This window comes from Citrus sinensis, chromosome 2 (assembly GCF_022201045.2).
Source record: "Citrus sinensis cultivar Valencia sweet orange chromosome 2, DVS_A1.0, whole genome shotgun sequence".
NCBI lineage: Eukaryota > Viridiplantae > Streptophyta > Magnoliopsida > Sapindales > Rutaceae > Citrus > Citrus sinensis.
The window spans coordinates 30,937,662-30,957,249 of record NC_068557.1 but is presented as its reverse complement, the minus strand read 5'-3'; the positions used below and the strand labels follow the sequence as shown (position 1 = coordinate 30,957,249).

The 19,588-nt window shown below is 36.1% G+C and overlaps 5 protein-coding genes and 1 non-coding gene across 11 annotated transcripts; 1 reads left to right on the top strand and 5 right to left on the bottom strand.

The window, feature by feature from the left end:
* The first annotated feature begins 97 nt into the window (after nt 1-97).
* Nucleotides 98-2,069, top strand: LOC102630392 (SAP-like protein BP-73). The gene is made up of 3 exons (XM_006467560.3): nt 98-319; nt 611-955; nt 1,465-2,069. Exons 1-3 carry the CDS (start codon nt 235-237, stop codon nt 1,782-1,784), a joined length of 750 nt encoding a protein of 249 aa, XP_006467623.1. The 5' UTR covers nt 98-234; the 3' UTR covers nt 1,785-2,069.
* A 111-nt stretch (nt 2,070-2,180) lies between these two features.
* On the bottom strand, nt 2,181-3,972 carry LOC102630091 (60S ribosomal protein L11). The gene is made up of 4 exons (XM_006467559.4): nt 3,807-3,972; nt 3,551-3,701; nt 3,230-3,425; nt 2,181-2,568 (listed from the first exon to the last, which is right to left on the bottom strand). Exons 1-4 carry the CDS (start codon nt 3,807-3,809, stop codon nt 2,370-2,372), a joined length of 549 nt encoding a protein of 182 aa, XP_006467622.1. The 5' UTR covers nt 3,810-3,972; the 3' UTR covers nt 2,181-2,369.
* TRNAE-CUC (transfer RNA glutamic acid (anticodon CUC)) lies at nt 3,957-4,029 on the bottom strand. The gene has a single exon. It is a non-coding gene; the product is annotated as a tRNA-Glu (tRNA).
* Nucleotides 4,030-5,363: 1,334 nt separating this feature from the next.
* Nucleotides 5,364-8,621, bottom strand: LOC102630700 (uncharacterized). 4 transcript variants are annotated; one of them, XM_006467562.4, is made up of 3 exons: nt 7,450-8,621; nt 6,055-6,220; nt 5,364-5,526 (listed from the first exon to the last, which is right to left on the bottom strand). In XM_006467562.4, exons 1-3 carry the CDS (start codon nt 8,331-8,333, stop codon nt 5,524-5,526), a joined length of 1,053 nt encoding a protein of 350 aa, XP_006467625.1. In that variant the 5' UTR covers nt 8,334-8,621; the 3' UTR covers nt 5,364-5,523. The 4 variants fall into 4 exon arrangements, with proteins under 4 accessions (XP_006467625.1, XP_006467624.2, XP_052291352.1 ...); XM_052435392.1 differs by lacking the exon at nt 5,364-5,526 and adding an exon at nt 6,848-6,959 and having other exon boundaries at nt 6,067-6,220; XM_006467561.4 differs by lacking the exon at nt 5,364-5,526 and having other exon boundaries at nt 5,854-6,220.
* Nucleotides 5,364-13,913, bottom strand: LOC102631416 (probable LRR receptor-like serine/threonine-protein kinase At5g45780). Of its 3 annotated transcripts, none has more exons than XM_006467565.4 (12): nt 13,403-13,876; nt 13,177-13,309; nt 12,964-13,035; nt 12,564-12,707; nt 12,380-12,451; nt 12,235-12,294; nt 11,969-12,039; nt 11,736-11,876; nt 11,312-11,650; nt 10,429-10,820; nt 8,620-10,293; nt 5,364-5,523 (listed from the first exon to the last, which is right to left on the bottom strand). In XM_006467565.4, exons 1-11 carry the CDS (start codon nt 13,536-13,538, stop codon nt 9,979-9,981), a joined length of 1,875 nt encoding a protein of 624 aa, XP_006467628.1. In that variant the 5' UTR covers nt 13,539-13,876; the 3' UTR covers nt 5,364-5,523; nt 8,620-9,978. The 3 variants fall into 3 exon arrangements, with proteins under 3 accessions (XP_006467628.1, XP_006467627.1, XP_052291351.1); XM_006467564.4 differs by having other exon boundaries at nt 11,736-11,882; nt 13,403-13,874; XM_052435391.1 differs by lacking the exons at nt 5,364-5,523; nt 8,620-10,293 and having other exon boundaries at nt 10,331-10,820; nt 11,736-11,882; nt 13,403-13,913.
* A 1,179-nt stretch (nt 13,914-15,092) lies between these two features.
* On the bottom strand, nt 15,093-19,252 carry LOC102607198 (shaggy-related protein kinase eta). The gene is made up of 12 exons (XM_006467567.4): nt 18,963-19,252; nt 18,094-18,186; nt 17,845-17,904; nt 17,499-17,771; nt 17,349-17,423; nt 17,218-17,274; nt 16,969-17,109; nt 16,806-16,856; nt 16,634-16,729; nt 16,318-16,401; nt 16,006-16,107; nt 15,093-15,734 (listed from the first exon to the last, which is right to left on the bottom strand). Exons 1-12 carry the CDS (start codon nt 18,975-18,977, stop codon nt 15,639-15,641), a joined length of 1,143 nt encoding a protein of 380 aa, XP_006467630.1. The 5' UTR covers nt 18,978-19,252; the 3' UTR covers nt 15,093-15,638.
* Nucleotides 19,253-19,588: the final 336 nt, after the last annotated feature.

Below are 19,588 nucleotides of genomic sequence, written 5' to 3'. Positions count from 1 at the left end.
GCAACTTAATTAGTATTTTACAGCAGGTATGTCACGTGTCGTGCACGAGCTTTTCAAAGTTGTGGACCAACTATTTATTTGTTATTTTTTTCCCTACCAACGAAACTATATGCAGTTTGTAGTGCAAAGATATTTTCCCTGTTAATGAAATTGTCAAAATCCCTCTTGTTTCCTGAAAACTGCTTAAGCTAATTATACCTGTCTGAATCATCTCCGATTTTCCAGGAGACTTAGATGGATGCAACTTCTTTTTATCCTCAACCTATGTTGTCTCTCAACAAACAGCTGAAGCCAGGAACTCCCGTTTTGTCCCTAAGAGGTATTAAATCATCCCTTTTCCGATTATGAAAATGCCCATCACTTTGAATTGCGTGGACTTTTCTTAGTGCTCGAAGTTTAAGTCTTTATTTGGGATGTTTTGCATTTTCACTTGAACTGTTGGCTTAATCACTTAGTTGCTGATGTATGCCATTAATTAGTGGTTCCTGTAATAATGTTGTTCTTATTACTTATTGCCTTGGGTTGTAGTCTGGTAACAGCTTGTCGATGTGTTGAATTAAACTACAGACTTGAGAGGTCATTCTTTGATGCAGCTTCTTGAATTTGACAGCGATTGCAGATTGGCCTTCCCCTTTTGGCATCCAAAAGAGCCCATTTAAATTTACTTATTTAAGCATAAGAGCTGATGGAAGTAGAGGAGACCGACCACCCCTGAATGGTTATGCTGCTGGAAGAACCAAGAATGGGGACGGAAATGAATCATCTCAATCATCTGATGGTAAGGTATCGAGCTCATCTAACAACGAAGCGATAATTTCTCTGTTCGGACGGATTAAATCTTCAATCTCAAAGAGAGAGGCTATACGCACAAAGAAAAGAAATCCCAGCTCATCTGACAAGCCCAAAGTTCAATCAGTTCCAGATGTTCTTCTCCAGCCACGAAAGGAAGTAAAAGGTACTGCAGTCTTGTGTTACATTTTTAGTTATGGAAAAGACTAGCATAAATTTAACTTCATGAAGTATTCTTACTAGGATTTTGGAATGTCCTTAGTTGTCCAATTCTTTGGTTTGCCACAGTTGCCATAGGAATAAAACATGTGACTTGTTGCTTTTTTTTGTTAACAGAACAATAATAATAAAAAAAAAGAGAATAGAGATGGTTCTTAGAAAATCTATCTTGAATTTGCTACTCTTGGATATTTAAAAGGCATCAGTTTGAAAAGAATGAGAAAAGGAATAAGTAGTATCGCCAGTACAACTTCGATTCACTTTTTGACCATGGCAACATCATCACACAACTAGTACCACTTTCATTCTGGACAACACGAATTCCGAAACTATTAACTTTCTAGGCAGAATGAGTTAGAGTTTCAATTGTTTATTGCAATGTTCAGTTTGATTTGGTATGTAATTAAAGTTAACTTATTTTGCACTATCATTATGTCTAATTCAAAATACTTGCAGTGACAGACACACATTCAATGAAGGATGTGCCCAAGGAAGAGCAGAAAATACAGAATAACGAACCAGTCACAGACACCAAGTTAACTCGGTTGCCATCTAATTTTGTCAAGAGGTCTCCCATACCATCTCCATCAGCCCCTAGAGATAAAAGAGTTTTGAACTATGAACCATCGGCAAACAAAGAAAGCACCAGGCAGCTAGAGTTGCCAAGGGTAGAGGAATTGAAGCTTCCCCAGCTTAAAGAACTAGCAAAGGCTAGAGGGATCAAAGGTTACTCGAGGATGAAAAAAAGTGAGCTCATTAAGAAGTTGAGATCTTGAAAGACCATTGAACATACCCGAATTATCAACATACTTGCATGTTTCTAAGCATACCTGAATTATCAACATACTTACAACACTGAAACGTGCTTCAAAAATATGCGTTTTATACAAGAGATGTATTCCCACTGACTGCCATTATTGAATGGTCTTTATGTTGTTGTTTCAGCTGGCCTATGTAGATTCCAATTATTTTGAGCTTCGCCCTCCTAAGCAGTCGCGTGTACAATTGTCCATGTTGTCTTTATATTTAAATGACAGCACATGAAAATTTATTAGTGCAAAGAGTTTTATTGTTAAGGATTTTAGCAACAGGTGGTAGAATGCTACCGCTGATGATAAACAAGCCATTTGCAATAACAGGTCAGCGTACAGGGTAAAAGAACTTAAATGAAATTTTCAAAAGAAAAATAATTGCCTTTACCATTATTCTAATAAAAGAACAGGGCAACCACGGCAAATTGTGCTTAAAAAAATCCACCAACTCAAAACTCCAAAGGAAAATATAGATTCTAATAAACAAAAATCGGGCAGCTGCCCAAAACTTAAGGGAAAAAAAAAACTCAACAGGTTTCAAAGATCGCCTTAAGCACCAATGTTTTGGGACTTGTTAAGGATAACTCCTTCATATTTCACTTGAAACCATTTCATGGCATCCTCCTTTGTAACTCTATGTTGGATGCCAACGCGAGACTTGCATCTGCGGCGACGACCAACACGGTATCCAGGGCGTTCAAGGACAACAAAGAAGTCCATGCCATAAATACCTGTGGAAGGGTCATACCTAATAAGGGAAAATAACCACCAACAGTTAGCTCAACATAAACTCATTTACTGGATAGATTAATTAAAAAAAAATATTACTTCTAAAATCACCCTTCTTACAAGAAAATACATAATTAAATAAAATATAAAGGAAGAAACAGAGACAGACTGCATTAATAAAATTTGGTGTATAATACATATAGGAAAGAAAGTATCTTTTTGTTCCATAGGTAACTCTGGTACGAACCTAGCGCTTGCTATTAATTCCGGGAAAAAAAATATTTTAATCAGATATGACCCTTAAATAAAGCAAGTTGGCATCAACCCCACACTGAGCGAATAACTTTTGCTTCTCAAACAGAGGCATCAATTTCAAATACCAATTCTTAGACTCACTCCACACGAGCATACTGAAAGCCAACCCAACATTTGGTTGACTCGTATCAAGAGTTAGGCAGCCAATGTTGTGTGTACAACAGCATCACAATACAGCATGCTAGGAACACATGAAAGTAAAGTAACTATTCAATTAACCTTGGCTTGACTTCTCAAGCTACCAATGAGTTCAATTTTTTTTTAAAAAGCTCATAAACTAAAATACTAACATAAAACATAATGATAATATCGATAATAATAAGATTGGAATAAAATGTCAACGGTCATTGAGTCAAGAAACAAACTTGATTCCGAGATCGATGTGCTCCTGAATGCCAAAGCCGAAGCAGCCGGTATCGCTGAAGTTACGCCGCAGGAGCTCGTACTCCTTGACCTTCAAACCGCTCTCCAGAAGCTGCATTGCCTTGTCTCCTCTAACCGTAACGTAACAAGCAATCTTCTCGTTACGCCTGATTCCGAATGACCTCACAGTGTATCTCGCTATTAACATTTTTTTTTTTAAATAGCAATGATAAAGAAAATTATTATTTTCTTTTAAAAAAAAAAAGTAAGTAAAGAAAGAAATACCTAAGAAAATTATTGTGAAGTGTAAGCAAGTAAGTTACCCTTGGAGAAGACGGGGGTTTGTCCACTGAGTTGCTCGAGGACCTTGGCCGCACGTGTGAGACGATCGCCACTTTCACCGACGGAGATGTTGAGGACCAGCTTTTGCACTTTTATTTCTCTCATTGGATTCGACAGCTTCTTGTCTGACGCCTGATTGACCATAAACAACCAAACCATCACAATTAATAAAACAGACAACAAGTTTGAAACGAACCGAATCAAATCAAAATCAAATGCAGCGAGTAAGAAAACAACCATTGCTGCTTGCTGATCGCAGAGGGGCTGATGACAAGAATAGAGGCAGCTAAGATAGACTCGGTGAGCGATTTAGGGCTTTTGTAATGGTTGATTCGTACATTGACGAAAATACCCCCTTCACAAAATCGAAAATTATGCATAAAGGACTTCCGTTGCCGGGACTTGAACCCGGGTCTTTCGGGTGAGAGCCGAATATCCTAACCACCTAGACTACAACGGAATGCTGATGAGGTCTCACTATAATACTTCTTGACAGAATTGTATTCACTACTCAACATTAGAATTTGGAAATTTTACTTGTTGCATGAAACTTACTCATGAATAGATATCGCCAAAGACTTACGTATGTGTTCGTACTCGAGTCGAATCACTCTGTATTTAATTTTTTTATTTAGGTTCGACCTAAGACATATGTCGTGCCTAAATTAAAAAAAAAAAAAAAATACAACAATTTTTTAAAAAAAAAGACATGTCAAGTTGTTAGCATATTTTTTTTAAATCTATGTACTTTTTGGGTTCACATATCTACAGAGTTCAAATTTCAAAATTAAAGTCAGTATTCAATAATAATAAATTAATAATAATAAGATAATATAATACTAATTAATAAGTTAGACTCTACGGTATTATAATTCTTTTTTAATACCAAATTTTTCTTAAGGGTTAACTTAGTTATTAACTTAAACTTATTTAGAGTTATAGATCATTATCCATAATAACATTAGTACATATTCATAAAATCATGATATTTATAATTTTATTTGCTAAAATCATGATATCAATTGTGCATTTAATAAATTATAAACATAAATCAATTAGAGTTCTTTTTTTTAACTAAGAACTAAATGAATTTAAAAAACTTGCGCTAATAAAATATATTAAAATATTCAATTTCAAGTTATTTGTAAAATCGTGAAATTTTAAGTTTAATTCCATTAAAAAGTGAAACGTGCTTATTATGAGTCTTTTTACGTGTCGTGTTTTAATACGTCTCTAATCAGACTATACCTTTTAAGGTCCGTGTGTCTAAAATTATAAGGTCAGCCCAACCCATGTGCATGCCGCACTGTACAAACACATATCGTGTTCGTGTAGTGCTTGCTGTTTTATCTATAGTAAAACGAAGAGTCAAAGTTGAAAGGAAGTAAATGAAATTTAAGTTGAAGTGCAAAAATAATTTTCATTTGCATTCTAACATAATTAGTTTTACTATTATAACTTATGCATAATTTTCACTAGGTGGAACCATGGAATGGTGGATACTGAATGGTGGGATGGTGTAAAATCAATTATTTAAAAAAATAAATAAAGACCGCCATATTGGCAAATTCTATTATCCTTTATGGGATGGCCTTTCACTATCTGCGGCCAACTCTGCAATTCACTGTTCTTGATATATTTTGGCGCAAATCCAAGTTATCAATATTTCTCCACCATGAACGAAGTATCATGTGAAGATATAAAATTTAGTGTAATTAGTGGAGTGAGCCCATGTAAAAATCATCCAACCACAATTATAGTTTGGTATAAATCCTAGACTTAGATAGAAGCCGCTATGATAATAGATGATTTTTTATTTATTCATTTACCAAATAATATATTTCAAAAGCGCCTGGAGGGTGGATGCATTAGAAATGGTCTTGGTCTTTGCAAAACTCTGCCTGCATTGCATAATGCACGTGGTTCTCTGACTATGCATCTCGTCCATGGCTTCCTACTAGCACGAGCAGTAACATATGATTAAATTAGACAACAGAACAAGAAGATAAAGACACAAGGCCAAAAGACTAGAATTCTCCATGTAATCGAATATAAGCAGCAACCAATTTTCTTTACAGTATTTTCAATGACCAACACCTTGGATAACAATGGAATGTAATCAAATATAAGCAGCAACCAATTTTCTCTACAGTATTTTCAATGACCAACACCTTGGATAACAATGGAATGGATTGAAAGTATAATGACTAAGAAAAACAGTTTATAATAAAAATTTAAATTTAAATTTAAATTAAAAAAAAAAAAACAATGGGAACCATAAGAGTAATGAATAGGGCAGGCTAATCATTAATCAATTCTATCCAGCCTTCAATCACAGAAGCAGCAAATCACTGTATAATGTGGTACTAGCCTACGTTGCCCAGAATCCAAATGACACAAGGAAAGAGAATCCTTTTTAAGTTTTATTCACCTTCTCCTAAAACATATTTACACGAAAAAACCATGGTAGTACAAAAGCTATTACCAAGCATGCCATAAGGAAGTTACAAAATGGCTGCCCCCGCCAACAACCACCCCTTTCTGATGCGCTACTGCTGGCAATAAATCTCCGCTCATTCCACTCTTCCATAAATCTGTAATCCCCAACACCAGTAATATTTTTTGCACTCTGGCCGCAAATTTCACACAATCTGTACAGACAAGAAAGATACTCTATGTCATTATTAATTTGCTAACAACTAATGGTTCAAAGATTTCTGGAAGCATTCACTTATTGTTTTGAGACTAAAATTACACACTCAGAATATGAAACCTTATTATTACAGAATCAATTTGAAACAATTTGTTGATTCACATTAAAAAACCAAAAGATATCACTTTTTTCCTTGTAAAAGAATTATCGTAATCATGTTAAAAGGGACAGAAAGCATGTCTGCAAAGCACCAGAACATCTAATTCCTAAATTGTCAGAAAATCCAAAACCACCAAAAAGAGAGGCAATAATAGAGAAATGTTGACAAAGATAATGCAGGATACAGTTTATTTTCACCACATTCGTAATCATATTTTCATTATATCACATGTTTACTACACTTTACACATATCTGGAAATATTCACACAATTGCTAAAGCAACACGTAATGAATGAGATGTTTCCAGCCTACATGTCTATCCGGTATCCATAAGACATTTCCTCACTATGAATCATAAAGTTTTTTGCTATCACTTAATATTTCATCTATATTACTGAGAAGAATGATTATGACAGCACCATAAACATCTAATTCCCTAAATGGATATTCATCAAACTTACTTACAATGAATCAAGATCTATATTCCAAGCTGAAAGCTTATGGACCTAAAGCCCCTAGACCATTTTTTGCTCTGCGAAGGAGCCGCCTGAACTGGATGCTCAGTATTTGGTTTGAGCTTAACATGAGACCAAGAGTCCACTTGAAATTAGGTTCAGAGCACTGAAATTTAATGGAGACTAAAACTTCCTAAAATCAGGGAAGTAGAAATCCATGTTACATTAGAAAAGAGAGGAAAATTAAATATAAAAAAAATACAACATGAACAAAAGAAGTAGAAATCCAAGTTACTCTTTTGAACAAAATGTTATTTTTATTCGGTAATATGTGCAAGTTAAAAGAAATAAAACCATATAACTTAAGCAACATCATCTAGTAATTGAAATTAATATTTCTTTTCCTGTGGTTATGCGGCTGATATTTCAAAAACTCAAGAGAATCAGGTATGTATTTGGAAAGTTCGGCTTCTAGGGAAACACAAAATTTGCAAAGCCCTTGTAATTCTCAGTACATTCTGATGATAAATCTACCCAAAAACACATTTACTCATAAACTCTGTGGCAGACACTAAAAAGATGCAAGTTTTCACAGAAACAAGAAACATTTACCTGTTTCCTTTTAGCTTAAACCATGCTTCAGCACAATCACTATGAGCAACGCCAAGCTCATCTTTACAACCACAACCAAGCTGAATTAGATTGACAGTGGTAGAGGCAGTAGCTGTAGTTTCCAACAATTGCTCAGAACCCAAGTGACAAATCCTACAAACTCTTTCCCCATCTGGGTTCTCCCTAAACCCTTTTCCACCTCCAGCACTACATTTCATATCAATCACACAGGATTCCTTCTCGGTTTCTGGTTTAGACATTTTTCTGATGCTGTTTTCCACCAGCGCCTTACCTGAACCCAAATCATTACTTTTCACTTCTAAGTCCCTATTTTCTCCTCCAGAGCATGCTGTCTGATTTGAATTTATCACAATGACAGGCACAACCACATCACCCACATGACTAGAATTCCCACTGCTCTCTGGATCAGTTTGACGTCTCTCATCAGTTCCTTGTCCATTACATGTCTCAGGTGCATTAACTACTGCACCACTTGACACCATTTTATCAATTTTCAATCCAAGGCGCCCATTTTCTTCAGTAAAACCAGTATTCTGTTCAGAATTTCTAACAGCCACAGTTTCTAACGACACCCCATCAACAGGATTGCTTGAATTTTCCCCAATTACTCTGCTAGTACATGTATCATGGTTTATTACCACCTCTTGCGCTTCTACTAATGCTCTGCTTGAGCCAGGATCGTCAGTTTTTGATCCAAAATCATCAATTCCCCCGCCAATACTCACAGCTTCAACTGAATTTGCCGCAGCCACAGTGTCCAAGGCAACCCTATTAACCGAATATCTGGAATTCTCACTTATAACACAATTTACTTGACTCAAATTGTCATCGTTCCTATTACTCTTCTGTGTCTCTTGGTCCATTTAATCTTATGTAAGAAAATTAAATAATTCTCCCCCCAATAATTTTCAAGAAAAAGAGAACAAATATGCATAGAATGAGATCATGGACATATGGCCAATGGCATTATCTCTACTACTGAAATACTCGTTCTCGCCAATCCTTATAAAACAATCATTCACAGATTAAAAACCAGAATCAAGAATGGAAAATTGGAATCAAATATGCAGTATTTACAGACAAAAGTATTCGGTTATTGGGAAAAAATAATGACAATTAACAGCTAATTAATTCCAACATAAAACGAACCTCTTGCTTCTTTACAACAAACCCAGAGACCAGATCGTCACCTACTCTATTTGTCCACTTCATACACACGCAAACGAGAGCCCCTCCAATCATCCACCAAAAAAAGCGTTTACTTGATTACTTCAAATATTAAAACCCCCCTAACTTAAAAAAAAAAAAGGATAAAACAAGCTCATACTTTTTTTGAAAATAAACTTAAAAAAGAAAAAGAAAGAAGCAAGAGACAGAGTTTTAGACTCGTAACAGAGATCTAACGTTGTCCCAAAGATAACTCCACCAAGTGTCAACCAAGTACCTTATATTCTTGTTGATATATATATATTTATAAAACGATTATGAAAGACGAGATCAGGTGAGAAGAAACGAACCAACAAACAATACCAGAAGAGGTAGAGTTTGAGTGGGAATGAAATTATATTTTAATGGTTAATATTCGTGATTTGGATTTATTCGTGATTTGGAATTTAATTAACCAAATAAAGTATGTATTTGGAAGGACCCTAGGAGCAAGCAGAGAATTGCATTACAAACACGTAGAGTTAACATGCTTATCTTGTTATGTTTGGCTTATCTTTTTGGCATGGAATATTTAATATTTTGTTTTTTTTAGGTAACGTTTTGAATAGGTAAAGGCTGCTGCCTCTGTTGGCGCCGCAACTTAAGCAAACCGCGGAGGTAAAAACTGAGATGGGATTTTTTTTTTTATATATAAAATGGAATGCAAAATTGAAGCACATTCACCAGGCACTGGGAGAGACCAAAACAGGGGAGTTATGGCCAAAATTTAATCAAGTGGGACGGGTGGAGAGTTTGGTAGTCACAATCTTTTAATCACTTGTCGCACTATCAACCAATGCAAGTGGCTATAAGGGATTTTACATTTTAGTGCATATTCAATTCATGAATCTTCGTCTGCTGAAAATGGATATGCATTGAAAGTGCAAAGAGATACAAAAGGTTTAGCCGCCATCCGCTGGGTAAGTGCCAGCAGACTGTACACGTTATTATCTTCAAATTACAATTTAAACCATTAACTGAAAAGGAAATAAATCATAATTTGGAGACAGCTGGCATGTGTCACGCCAACTAATTCCAGTAATGTGTAGCGTAGCTTCTGGGAAAATAAATTATTGTCAATGAATCATGATTATAAGAATAATATATTCCTGAAGCATATTTAGACGCTCCCAGGAAAAGGCTTTAGAGTAGTAACATTTACAGTTAACTGCCTGGAAGCCCTGATGCAACCTCAGGCACTAACCCAAAAAATGTTCGACTACAATTCAGTGAATAATGTGCCTAATAAGAAGCAAACCTCATTTACAGCTGAATTTTGGACACTGCATCTAGTAGTTTCTATTACCTAGGTCCAGAAAGTTCAATGGCTTCAATGATAAATGATGACTCGTCCTGAAGATCACTATTATTCCCAGAGAAGCTACAATCCCTTGCCTCACAAAAGTGGGTTCCACCTTGCATTTCTTCTGCTACTGGCTCTACAAGAACTTCCAAGACCTTCAAGACTTCCGACATCTTTGGTCGGAGGTTAGGATGTGATTGAGTACACTGCAGAGCCAGCTGTACCATTTTTTCTAATTCCGTTGGATCAAAACTTCCCTTTAGATCCCTATCTATGAGCACATCCAACCTCCTCTCTTCATGTAAGGTTCTAACCTGCATAATTGGTGTAATATTTAGTAACTAGGGGAACACAAAAGTTGTTTCCAGAGATGCAACATGCAGAATCGAGATATGCAATGTGCTGGCACTGCCAACGACTTAATTTACAAGAGAGCCGTAGGTACTTACACAATCAAGGATCATTCCCTTCTGAACCTGACCATTTCCAACATCCAAGGCCTTTTGCCCTGTAATGAGTTCCAAAAGTAGTACCCCAAATCCAAAGACATCAGTTTTTTCAGAGGACTGCCCAGTTGAAAGATACTCAGGAGCAATATGACCCACAGTTCCCCGCACTGCAGTAGTGACATGTGAATCTCTCCGATCTAACAACTTAGCAAGGCCAAAATCCCCAACCACAGCTTCAAAACTTTCATCAAGCAAAATGTTTGCCGCTTTAACATCCCTATGAATTATTTTTGGATTACACTGTTCGTGTAAGTAAAGAAGTCCACGGGCAGTTCCAAGGGCAATATGCATCCGTCTATTCCAGTCAAGAGGTGGCTTTGCCTGACGAGTGTCTACCAAATAAAAGAAGCCAACAAAGAAACAGTGAAAAGACGAAGAGAAAAAGTAAAGGTAGAATAAGAATGCAGAGATTGAATGTATTTCAAACTCAGTGTGACTGATTAAATCCAGTAGCTATTCAAAATGAATTCAGATGCATAGCTGCATAACACGGTTGTTTTTCTATTGACCAAACAAAAAGTTTCCTATAGGAATTATGATTCTTCCGACTATAAGAATATAAATGAGAACTCATCAAGAAGTGCCCCAGAATTAGGGCAAATTGTGAAAATATTTAAATGTGTTCTTAATATGACGAGTAAACATTTCGGGTCACAATATCATTTTGGGCAGAAATGAATACACAAACAAGATTTCCCTAACTGAATTAGTGAGCTAAGGAACAGATGTTTAACAAACAGAAAAGTGTGAGCTTCAATGCAAAGCCTCAAGCAGCAGTTGCTCATATTAGCAATCTGGACTGGCTCAAGGAAATGAAACTAACCTCTCAAGCAGTCAGCAACACTCCCATTCGGCATATAAGGATAAACAAGCAACCTTTCTTCAGGTGTCATACAGAAGCCATATAAGCGCAAGAGGTTTCTATGCAAAGCTAAGCCAATCATCTCAACTTCAGTTTGAAACTGCACCTCTCCAGTGAAATTCGGGTCTTTTAGCCTTTTAACTGCCACCACCATCCTATTTGGAAGACATCCTTTATATACTACTCCGTATCCTCCCTGCCCTAGAATGTTTTTGGGACTAAAATTTCCAGTTGCAATTTGTAATTCACGAAATGAAAACCTCTTCAGATGACCAACATCAAATTCATAATCTTGCTGAACTGCAAATCGCAAATCATTTTAATTTTTCTCACCCTCTATAAACAAGTACATGGTTAGTAAAATTACATATTGTTCGGAAAGTACCATATGATGTAAAAAGAAGACGCGATCTGTACCAATGCACCCAACAAACAAGCACCGCCACTGAAACAACAAATGTGCAAGTGATGCCAACAGCAAGAGAAAGCACCAATCGACGGTGACCACTGGCTTTTGGAGATAGACCTGTCTCTTCAGTTTGTATTGTAATTAATTTGGATTCACATCATTGAAGCACATTACATAAGAAAAGGTAAGACATGTTGCATCTAGATTACCATTTTCTTGTTTAGAAATACCAGTGCAAGAATGTTCCGATGAAGTACAAAGAAAGCTGTTCCCTGTAAAACTAGAATGAAATATGCTGACCTTTAGTTGTCTAAAACAAATATCAGGATGAACTCATAAATAGTACAGGAATTTTGATTCATTGAATCAATGGAGGATGGCTAAAAGAACACAACTGTTTAAATTAAAACATATAAACAAGCAAGAGTAGTAAGGTTTATTGATAGGGAAAATCTCTTTCCTCTAAAATTCTCACCTGTAGCCGTTTGCTAGTACTTTAGGCGTAGGCCCACTGAGATTATTGAATGATAAATCCCTGCACGGTATTATAAAATATAAATCAGAAGCATTTTAAAGAATCAAAAAAAGAAAACACAGTTTATATGACATGCAACACATACAAGAATGAAAGACTTGTAAGATTGGCAACAAGAGTAGGAATCTGTCCAGATAACTTGTTGTTATTAAGCCTCCTGAAAAACTAGTCATAGAAAAGCTTTAGAACATGAAAAATTAGAAGACCCCAAACTCAGAACTAGTTAACGTACATATTGGTTAACCAAATGAATGTCAATCCACACTTACAAGTAAGTTAGATGAGTTAGGAAACCCAAAGAACTTGGAATTTCTCCAACAAGTTGATTATTAGAAAGGTCAAGAGTTTGAAGCTCTGAGAGCATCCCAAATTCAACTGGGATAGGACCAGATAACTGATTGTTATGCAATAACCTGCAGGAGAAAAAAAAAATGTGGAATCACAAATTAGTACGTATATAAACAAGAAAAGGTTTACTTTTTTCATTATTTCCTCAAAGATTTACGAAAAAGTACTATTTTCCAATATGTAATACATTACAGATTATTTCAAAACGTCAATGTACAGAGGGCAACTATTCGGAAACTAAAATCATAACTGAAATTTAAACAAATTAATAAAAACCAAAACATGTAAGCACTACAGCATTCTGAAGGGTAGGTAACTCACATTGTTCTTAGGTGGGTCAAGTTCCCAATACTTGGGGACAGCGTTCCTGATAAGCCCATACTTGCCATTTCACTTCAAAACAGCAAATTAAACGGGAAAAAAAAAGAATAGATATTACAGACGACCTAAAGAAACGGAACATACATTCGCCGCACTACTAATAGTGAACGAATAAAGAAACAAATGGTACATTGTCATTGTTGTTAGGCTTACAGAGAAACAACGAAACCTTCAGCAGAGCAAGCGACCATATTCCAAGTACAAGGATCCACAGAGTTAATATCCCAGCCGTCCATCACATGCAAATCATCTCTCATTTTGATCTTCAGAGCCATCAAAGCAGCAACTGCTCCTCAACAGAAGACAGAACCCATAATTTAAGGCAACCCAAAAAGACAGAACCCAAAAAGCAGCAGTGACATATACACAGTTACCTCACCTTCATAATTAACGCCCTTGGGAGATAGGAGACTGTCAGAGGCTAATACTTTCACTTTGGTGTCTTCCCAAAACAAAGCGAAAATTAAAATTAAAAGCAACAAGAAGAAAGACACCGCCATTCCATTATTTCCCATTGACTTGGACTGGAAACCAGAAAGTGAACGAACAGTAAAGCAAAAGGAGGTGGTTGCTTTTTTTTTTCTTTTAGTGGGAGAGACCCAGTGCAGAAAATTGAATATGGAAGTCGCAATCTGTCGTAAAACCAAATTTATTTAAAAATGATTTTTCGAGGGCAAGACCAGGAAAAAAAGGCTCCATGAGCGGGAAGCGTTCTTGAGATTCGTAAAGTGACAGCGATTGTCGACTTGTCGGACATGCTCTTTTTTCTCACTTTGATAATAAAGAGGGTAGTGCAAGCGCCGTTGATATTTCTTACCACTTTGACCATTGACCTCGATCCCACTGTTCAGATACCCCTTACTCTATATTTGTTTGATTGCATATTTTATAGGGTGTGAAAGAAACGACATCGTATTAGGGTTACGTGCATTTTTGGTTTTTTAAAACAACGGTTCGGGTTTCTCAGAAGTCTGCCCGCGGTATACCGCCGCAAATAGATGGGCCAGTTTTGGCTGCCTGGACACAACGAATGATCAAAACATTAAAATATGTACAATAGAAATTTGGCAGCAACTTTTAATTTCATGCACTTATCCTTTTGCTGTTAAATATATGGCCTGTTTTGGATTCCCGTAATGTAGCTTAAAAGATATAATTATTATAAAAATATATAATTTTAAATAATAATTTTAATAAAATTATCAAAATAATAATAAATTTTTTATTATGTAAATAAAAATTATATCAATATAATTTTTAAATTACAATAATTATTACAACTGTTACTTTCGACCAACTCTAAAGTAGAGCAATCACCAAAACCGTTGGATATCTGTACTTAAAAATGAAATAATTATGATAGGATACATCCAACGGCTCTTCAGGCTACCCTCCCTTGGAGCCAAGGTAGCTGAACCAATAATTATTTACCATTACTAAATACTTCAGTAGTACAATTTAAAAAACTTCCGTTGTGCAACTTTGATTCTAAATATGACCGTAGTACAGTTACATTGGATGATTGTTTTGACTCTGGCACTCGGCAACTAGGACAAGTTCAATCAATGTCATGCCGACATTCAATTATTCAAAAAGTAAAAGGAAGAGGGAAAGAGGAAACGATAAAAAAGCATCGAGAATGGCTATGTTTTTGGGTGGCTTCTTTTAACAAATGCGCAATAATAGCACTCAGCTGATATTTTAGTATTAAATAAGAAACTAGGAAGAAAGCACGAAACGAAATATTAAGTTGTGACCTGACAACTACATGAAATTTTTTCTTTGGTTATCCCCCACATCGAAAACAATTCTTCAGCGTAATTTATGCGGAGACATGTTAGCAGTTGAGCGTTTCAAGGGCACCCCGCCAAAAATCGGCTACAATTTTCATTCTACCATTGTATTTTCAGAATTCAAGATGGAACAATCTGGTAGGATCGTCAACTACCGCAATAATTCAACATCAGTTCTAGAGACGTACAAATGTTGAAGATTCACCAACCTTATCACATCCAACAAGTGAAATATGCAAAGAACTTGGAATGAAACAAATAGGGGGCAAGCAAGCATTTCCAAGAGGAGAATTGCAATAACATTACTTTGCACAAACAGCAAGTGACAACAATTGTCTGCAATTTGAAGTCAGTCACCACAGACCATCAAAATAGAGAAATTGAAAGACTTGCAAAGAGGGAAAAGAAAAACAGGACCAAACCTGACAACATCATGCCCACCCCATCTTCTGGGCCATTCTCTTTGGGGCTTTCTTCCTAGGTACAAATACATTTTTCCTCAGTTTTTCCTCTACTAACAGCAGTCTGATCAGTCCACCTTATCAACTTAACCTATCTTTACTATCAAACATGTACATAAACAAATGGGAACTTTAACAGAGGAGGGGGGGTGGGACGAAGTGGGGAGGAGACACAGGAGGATGGAAAAGCAGAAAAAGAAGGCACCAAGAAAAGCATAGCTGCCTGAGAATGTAGGCTTGCTGATCGAGCAACAACTGATGCTGATTAAGCCTCAATGCATGGCAGTTACGAACAAGGATATAATTCCCTTTGTGCTACACATCACCAAGTAGATTTCACTTCTATATTACTTGTCTAGACCTATGTCCCGGCTGGATGCAAGAAATTCAGACCTAATTGCCGTTTCACATGGTCTGGTATCAACTTATTAACAAGCTCTGGTGAAGCCCCCGATAACTGTAACAAAAACAACAAAATAGATAAAAAAAAATTAGCCTAAACTTCAATATAAAATGTTGACAAGAAGTTGGTAATGAAATGTCATACAGTACTGAGTTCATTGTTCTAAAAAATTTACTGTTCAGATAAAAAATGAAAAAGCATCTGAAAGGACACAATTTCTTGGAGATTTGAAAGCATAGGAACAAATATTGCAAGTATCTAGTTCGATAGCCAAATCAACATCATTCTATCAATAGAGGCTACTTCACAAATTTTGAAGACATACTTCCTGTTTAAAGTTGAAGAGAGGTGGCAGTGGGCGGCCATTTGGTAGGCGAGCATTTGGCTCACGCAGTTCATCAAAGAAAGGATGTGCACATGCTTCTAGCTGTAATAGAAAAGGTAAAATCTTAATCAGAAATAAAACAATGGAGTGCACAATATATTTGGCTAGAAAAAGCTTAACAAGAGAAAAACAGTTGCATAATACATTCTTTTTTTTAATTAAGCATTAAAGGTATGAATTCCTCGTGTACTAAACATAAATTGACCACACAAAAACCACATGCCCATACAGTTGAATAATGATCAAACTCACCGCTGTACATCGGAGACTTGGTGAATACTGCAACAGGCGTGAAGCAAGATCAATAGCCTCAGGAGGCATCCGTTTGTGGAAAACCTAAACACAGAAAAACATGAATGGAAACATTATTTTAAGCACATATGGAAACAACAAAAAAATTGTTGTATTCAAATGATTGGATTCATTTTCTGGCCTTAGAAGAGCCTCAAACATCCAAGATACATGGTATCAGTGAAAGGGTAATTTAATCACAATGCCTAGGAGAAATAGCATTGATATGGCTTCCATATTCCAACAACCAATGTTTAGGAAAATGAAAAATACATACCTTGTGCCAAGGATGTGCTTTAATCTGTGGAAACCTAAAATCGGTATAATTTGGATTCATACAGCGAATTTCTTCACGAGTGGGTGTACCGAGAACCTACAGAAGCAAAAGCAGCATGTGACGAGTGATCATGAAAATTGCATCATTTCAAAAATTTGAGGGCAAACTGTACCTTGATAATCTCTACAAGCTGGTCCACTGCATTTTCTCCAGGAAATAATGGCTAAAAAATATTCAAAATTAGCAGCAGTCAGCAAAACATAATTACACCTGAGAATTAATTATTTTTTAGAATTCATAAAATAAATACCAGAAAATGGAATTAAAATTGAAACCTGGCCCAAAAGAAGCTCGGCAAGCACACAACCAGCTGACCATATATCAATTGAGGTTGTATATTCTGTAGCTCCAAATATAAGTTCTGGAGCCCGATAGAAACGTGAACATATGTATGATATGTTTGCTTCTCCAGCAATCTGAGTCCAGGTAGTTTATCAGTTTCACATAAAGCATTCAACAGACAGCAAAACAAGAATTGTTTTTTTGGGTAAGTAGGATATTTCAACTAAAACAAGACAACATACCAGCTGTTTTGCACTTCCAAAATCACAAATCTTAACCTGGTGAGTAAGAGGATCAACCTACAGAGAGATAAGTATGAGATCAGAAAACCACCACAACTTCTAGTCGCAGCTTAGAAGGGGGAAATGCGTACCAAAAGGTTTTGAGGCTTCAAATCCCTATGGCAAACTCGAGGAACAGTGTGGATGTAAGCCAGGCCCCTGAAAATCTGCAACAGATCCCCTAATTATAAAAAGAAAGCACATGCAGGATCAAATTAACCTCATCAGAGGCATCAACATACCTGGTACGTATAAAGTTTCACATATATGAGGGGCATTCTCTGATTTGCACTGCTGTAATGCTTCAAAACCCTATACATGCTCTCTGGTACGTATTCCATAACCAAGTTGAGGAAAAGTTCGTTTTTACTGGTAGTTGAAAAGAAACAATGCTTCAAAGAAATCACATTTGGATGATCCATCACCCGCATTAACTGCAGTTCACGATTCTTATATCTTCTGTCCTGCAAAACCTTCTTGATAGCCACAGTCTCTCCAGTTTCCAAGCATTTAGCCTAAGATAAGACAATAACGTTAGCATAGTAGAGGGTAACACAATAAAATTTTCGAAACAAAATATTTCCTTACCTGGAAGACAATACCAAATGACCCAGTTCCCACAACACGCTCCGCCATGTAGCTAATAGTCTGCAAGATGCAACACACCAAATACATTAAAATTCAAATGAAAATAAAAATTTTACTTTAGGGTTACGGTAGGAATCCAAAGTTGGTTAACAATCATATTTACTTTTCAAATAATATAGACACTAGAAAAAAAAGAAGGATTAAACGGGAACAAAAATCACAAAGAAGGTTAAAAGAGGGAACTCATACCTGTTTTGGCTCTCCATTTTTGCCTCCAATGGTGGTGGAAATGATGTGACCAGTGACATGGTCACTCCCATCAACAACAGCAGCAGACATCTCCTGCAAAACATTTTACAAGGGCAATTTCATATCATGTACTCAACTGAGAAGACAACTAGTAGGAAATAAAAATCATTTACTTTGATGTCTCATATTAGTTTACACTACCAAAATTAGAAGGCAGATGAAATAAAAGTCGACGATCATTCACGAGTAACAGGTATATCGAACATATTAAATCCAAAAGTAATTTAATAGAAGCAAGTAAGGCAAGTTTGATCCATACAAGCACCAGAAACAAAAAAAAATCATTTGAAAAACAAGTTGAACGGAGCTCAAAGCACGGATCGGGTAAACAGAGTGATTAACTAATTACCATAATTAAACTCAAGAAAAGGGGAAAAAATTATCTGCAAATCCATACAACAAAAAAGATCTGAGATCTAGACAAACTAAAGAAAAAAGAAAAAGAAAAAACTAATAAGGAAGTTGTCCGGTAAGCTAACAAAGCCAGATCGCCAACGCAGAAGCTACAAATTTCACGTAAAAAACCAAATTTTCACGAGTGTATAATAAACTGAAGAAAAACGTAAATCTTCCAAAATTCCACCCGTCTCAACTCAAAATATACAAAAATAACAACAGTTTGTGCCACATTTACATTTGCTTCACTAAAAAATAAAAGAAAAAGAAAACCTAAACTCTACACAATCACTTTCTTTTCCGCAAAAACCAAGCTTCAGATAATAAAAATAATAAAAATAATAAAAATTTTTGTTTCCATCGGTTGTTCTTTCAGCGGAAAAAAAAAGTCAAAAAAAAAAAAAAAAGTATACCTTATCGTCGGCCATGGGGAGATTTGGAGAGAAATTGGGGTGAAGAGAGAGAGAGAGAGAGAGAGATAGAGAGAGAGAGCGATGGAAGAGAAATGGAGAAATTTCAACGGTGGATGAGGGAGAAGATGATGATCATGGTGTGGCGATGGAGAATGAGAGAAAGGAGGACCCAAGGACACACAACAAGCCCATGTGATTCCAGCTCTTCTTTTTCCTCCCTTGTTTTTGTTTTTGTTTTCCTTTTCCTTTTTCCCCTTTTTTTTTTTCCCCCTTCCCCTCTGTCTACTTTCCGTTCTATTCGCTTTTTGATTTTTCCTCTTTTCCTAGAATTCCTACAGTGCCCCTCTTCTGGTGATGGAATTACGAGGACAGGATTTGAATTTGGACCATAAAAATATATATATATATATATTATAATATACGTTAAACAATAATTAAATAAACGGCAAGTTTGTTGAAGTGTTTTGACCGGTCGAACCCCAATAATACCATATCCAACTAAGGCTGCTTACTTTCTTGAGAATTTTAGATTAAATTAAAGGTTGAGAAAATTATTATATTATATGGCGTAATACTATTGAGATAAAATAACGATCAGAGTTTTGGATTTGACTATCTTATTAAGA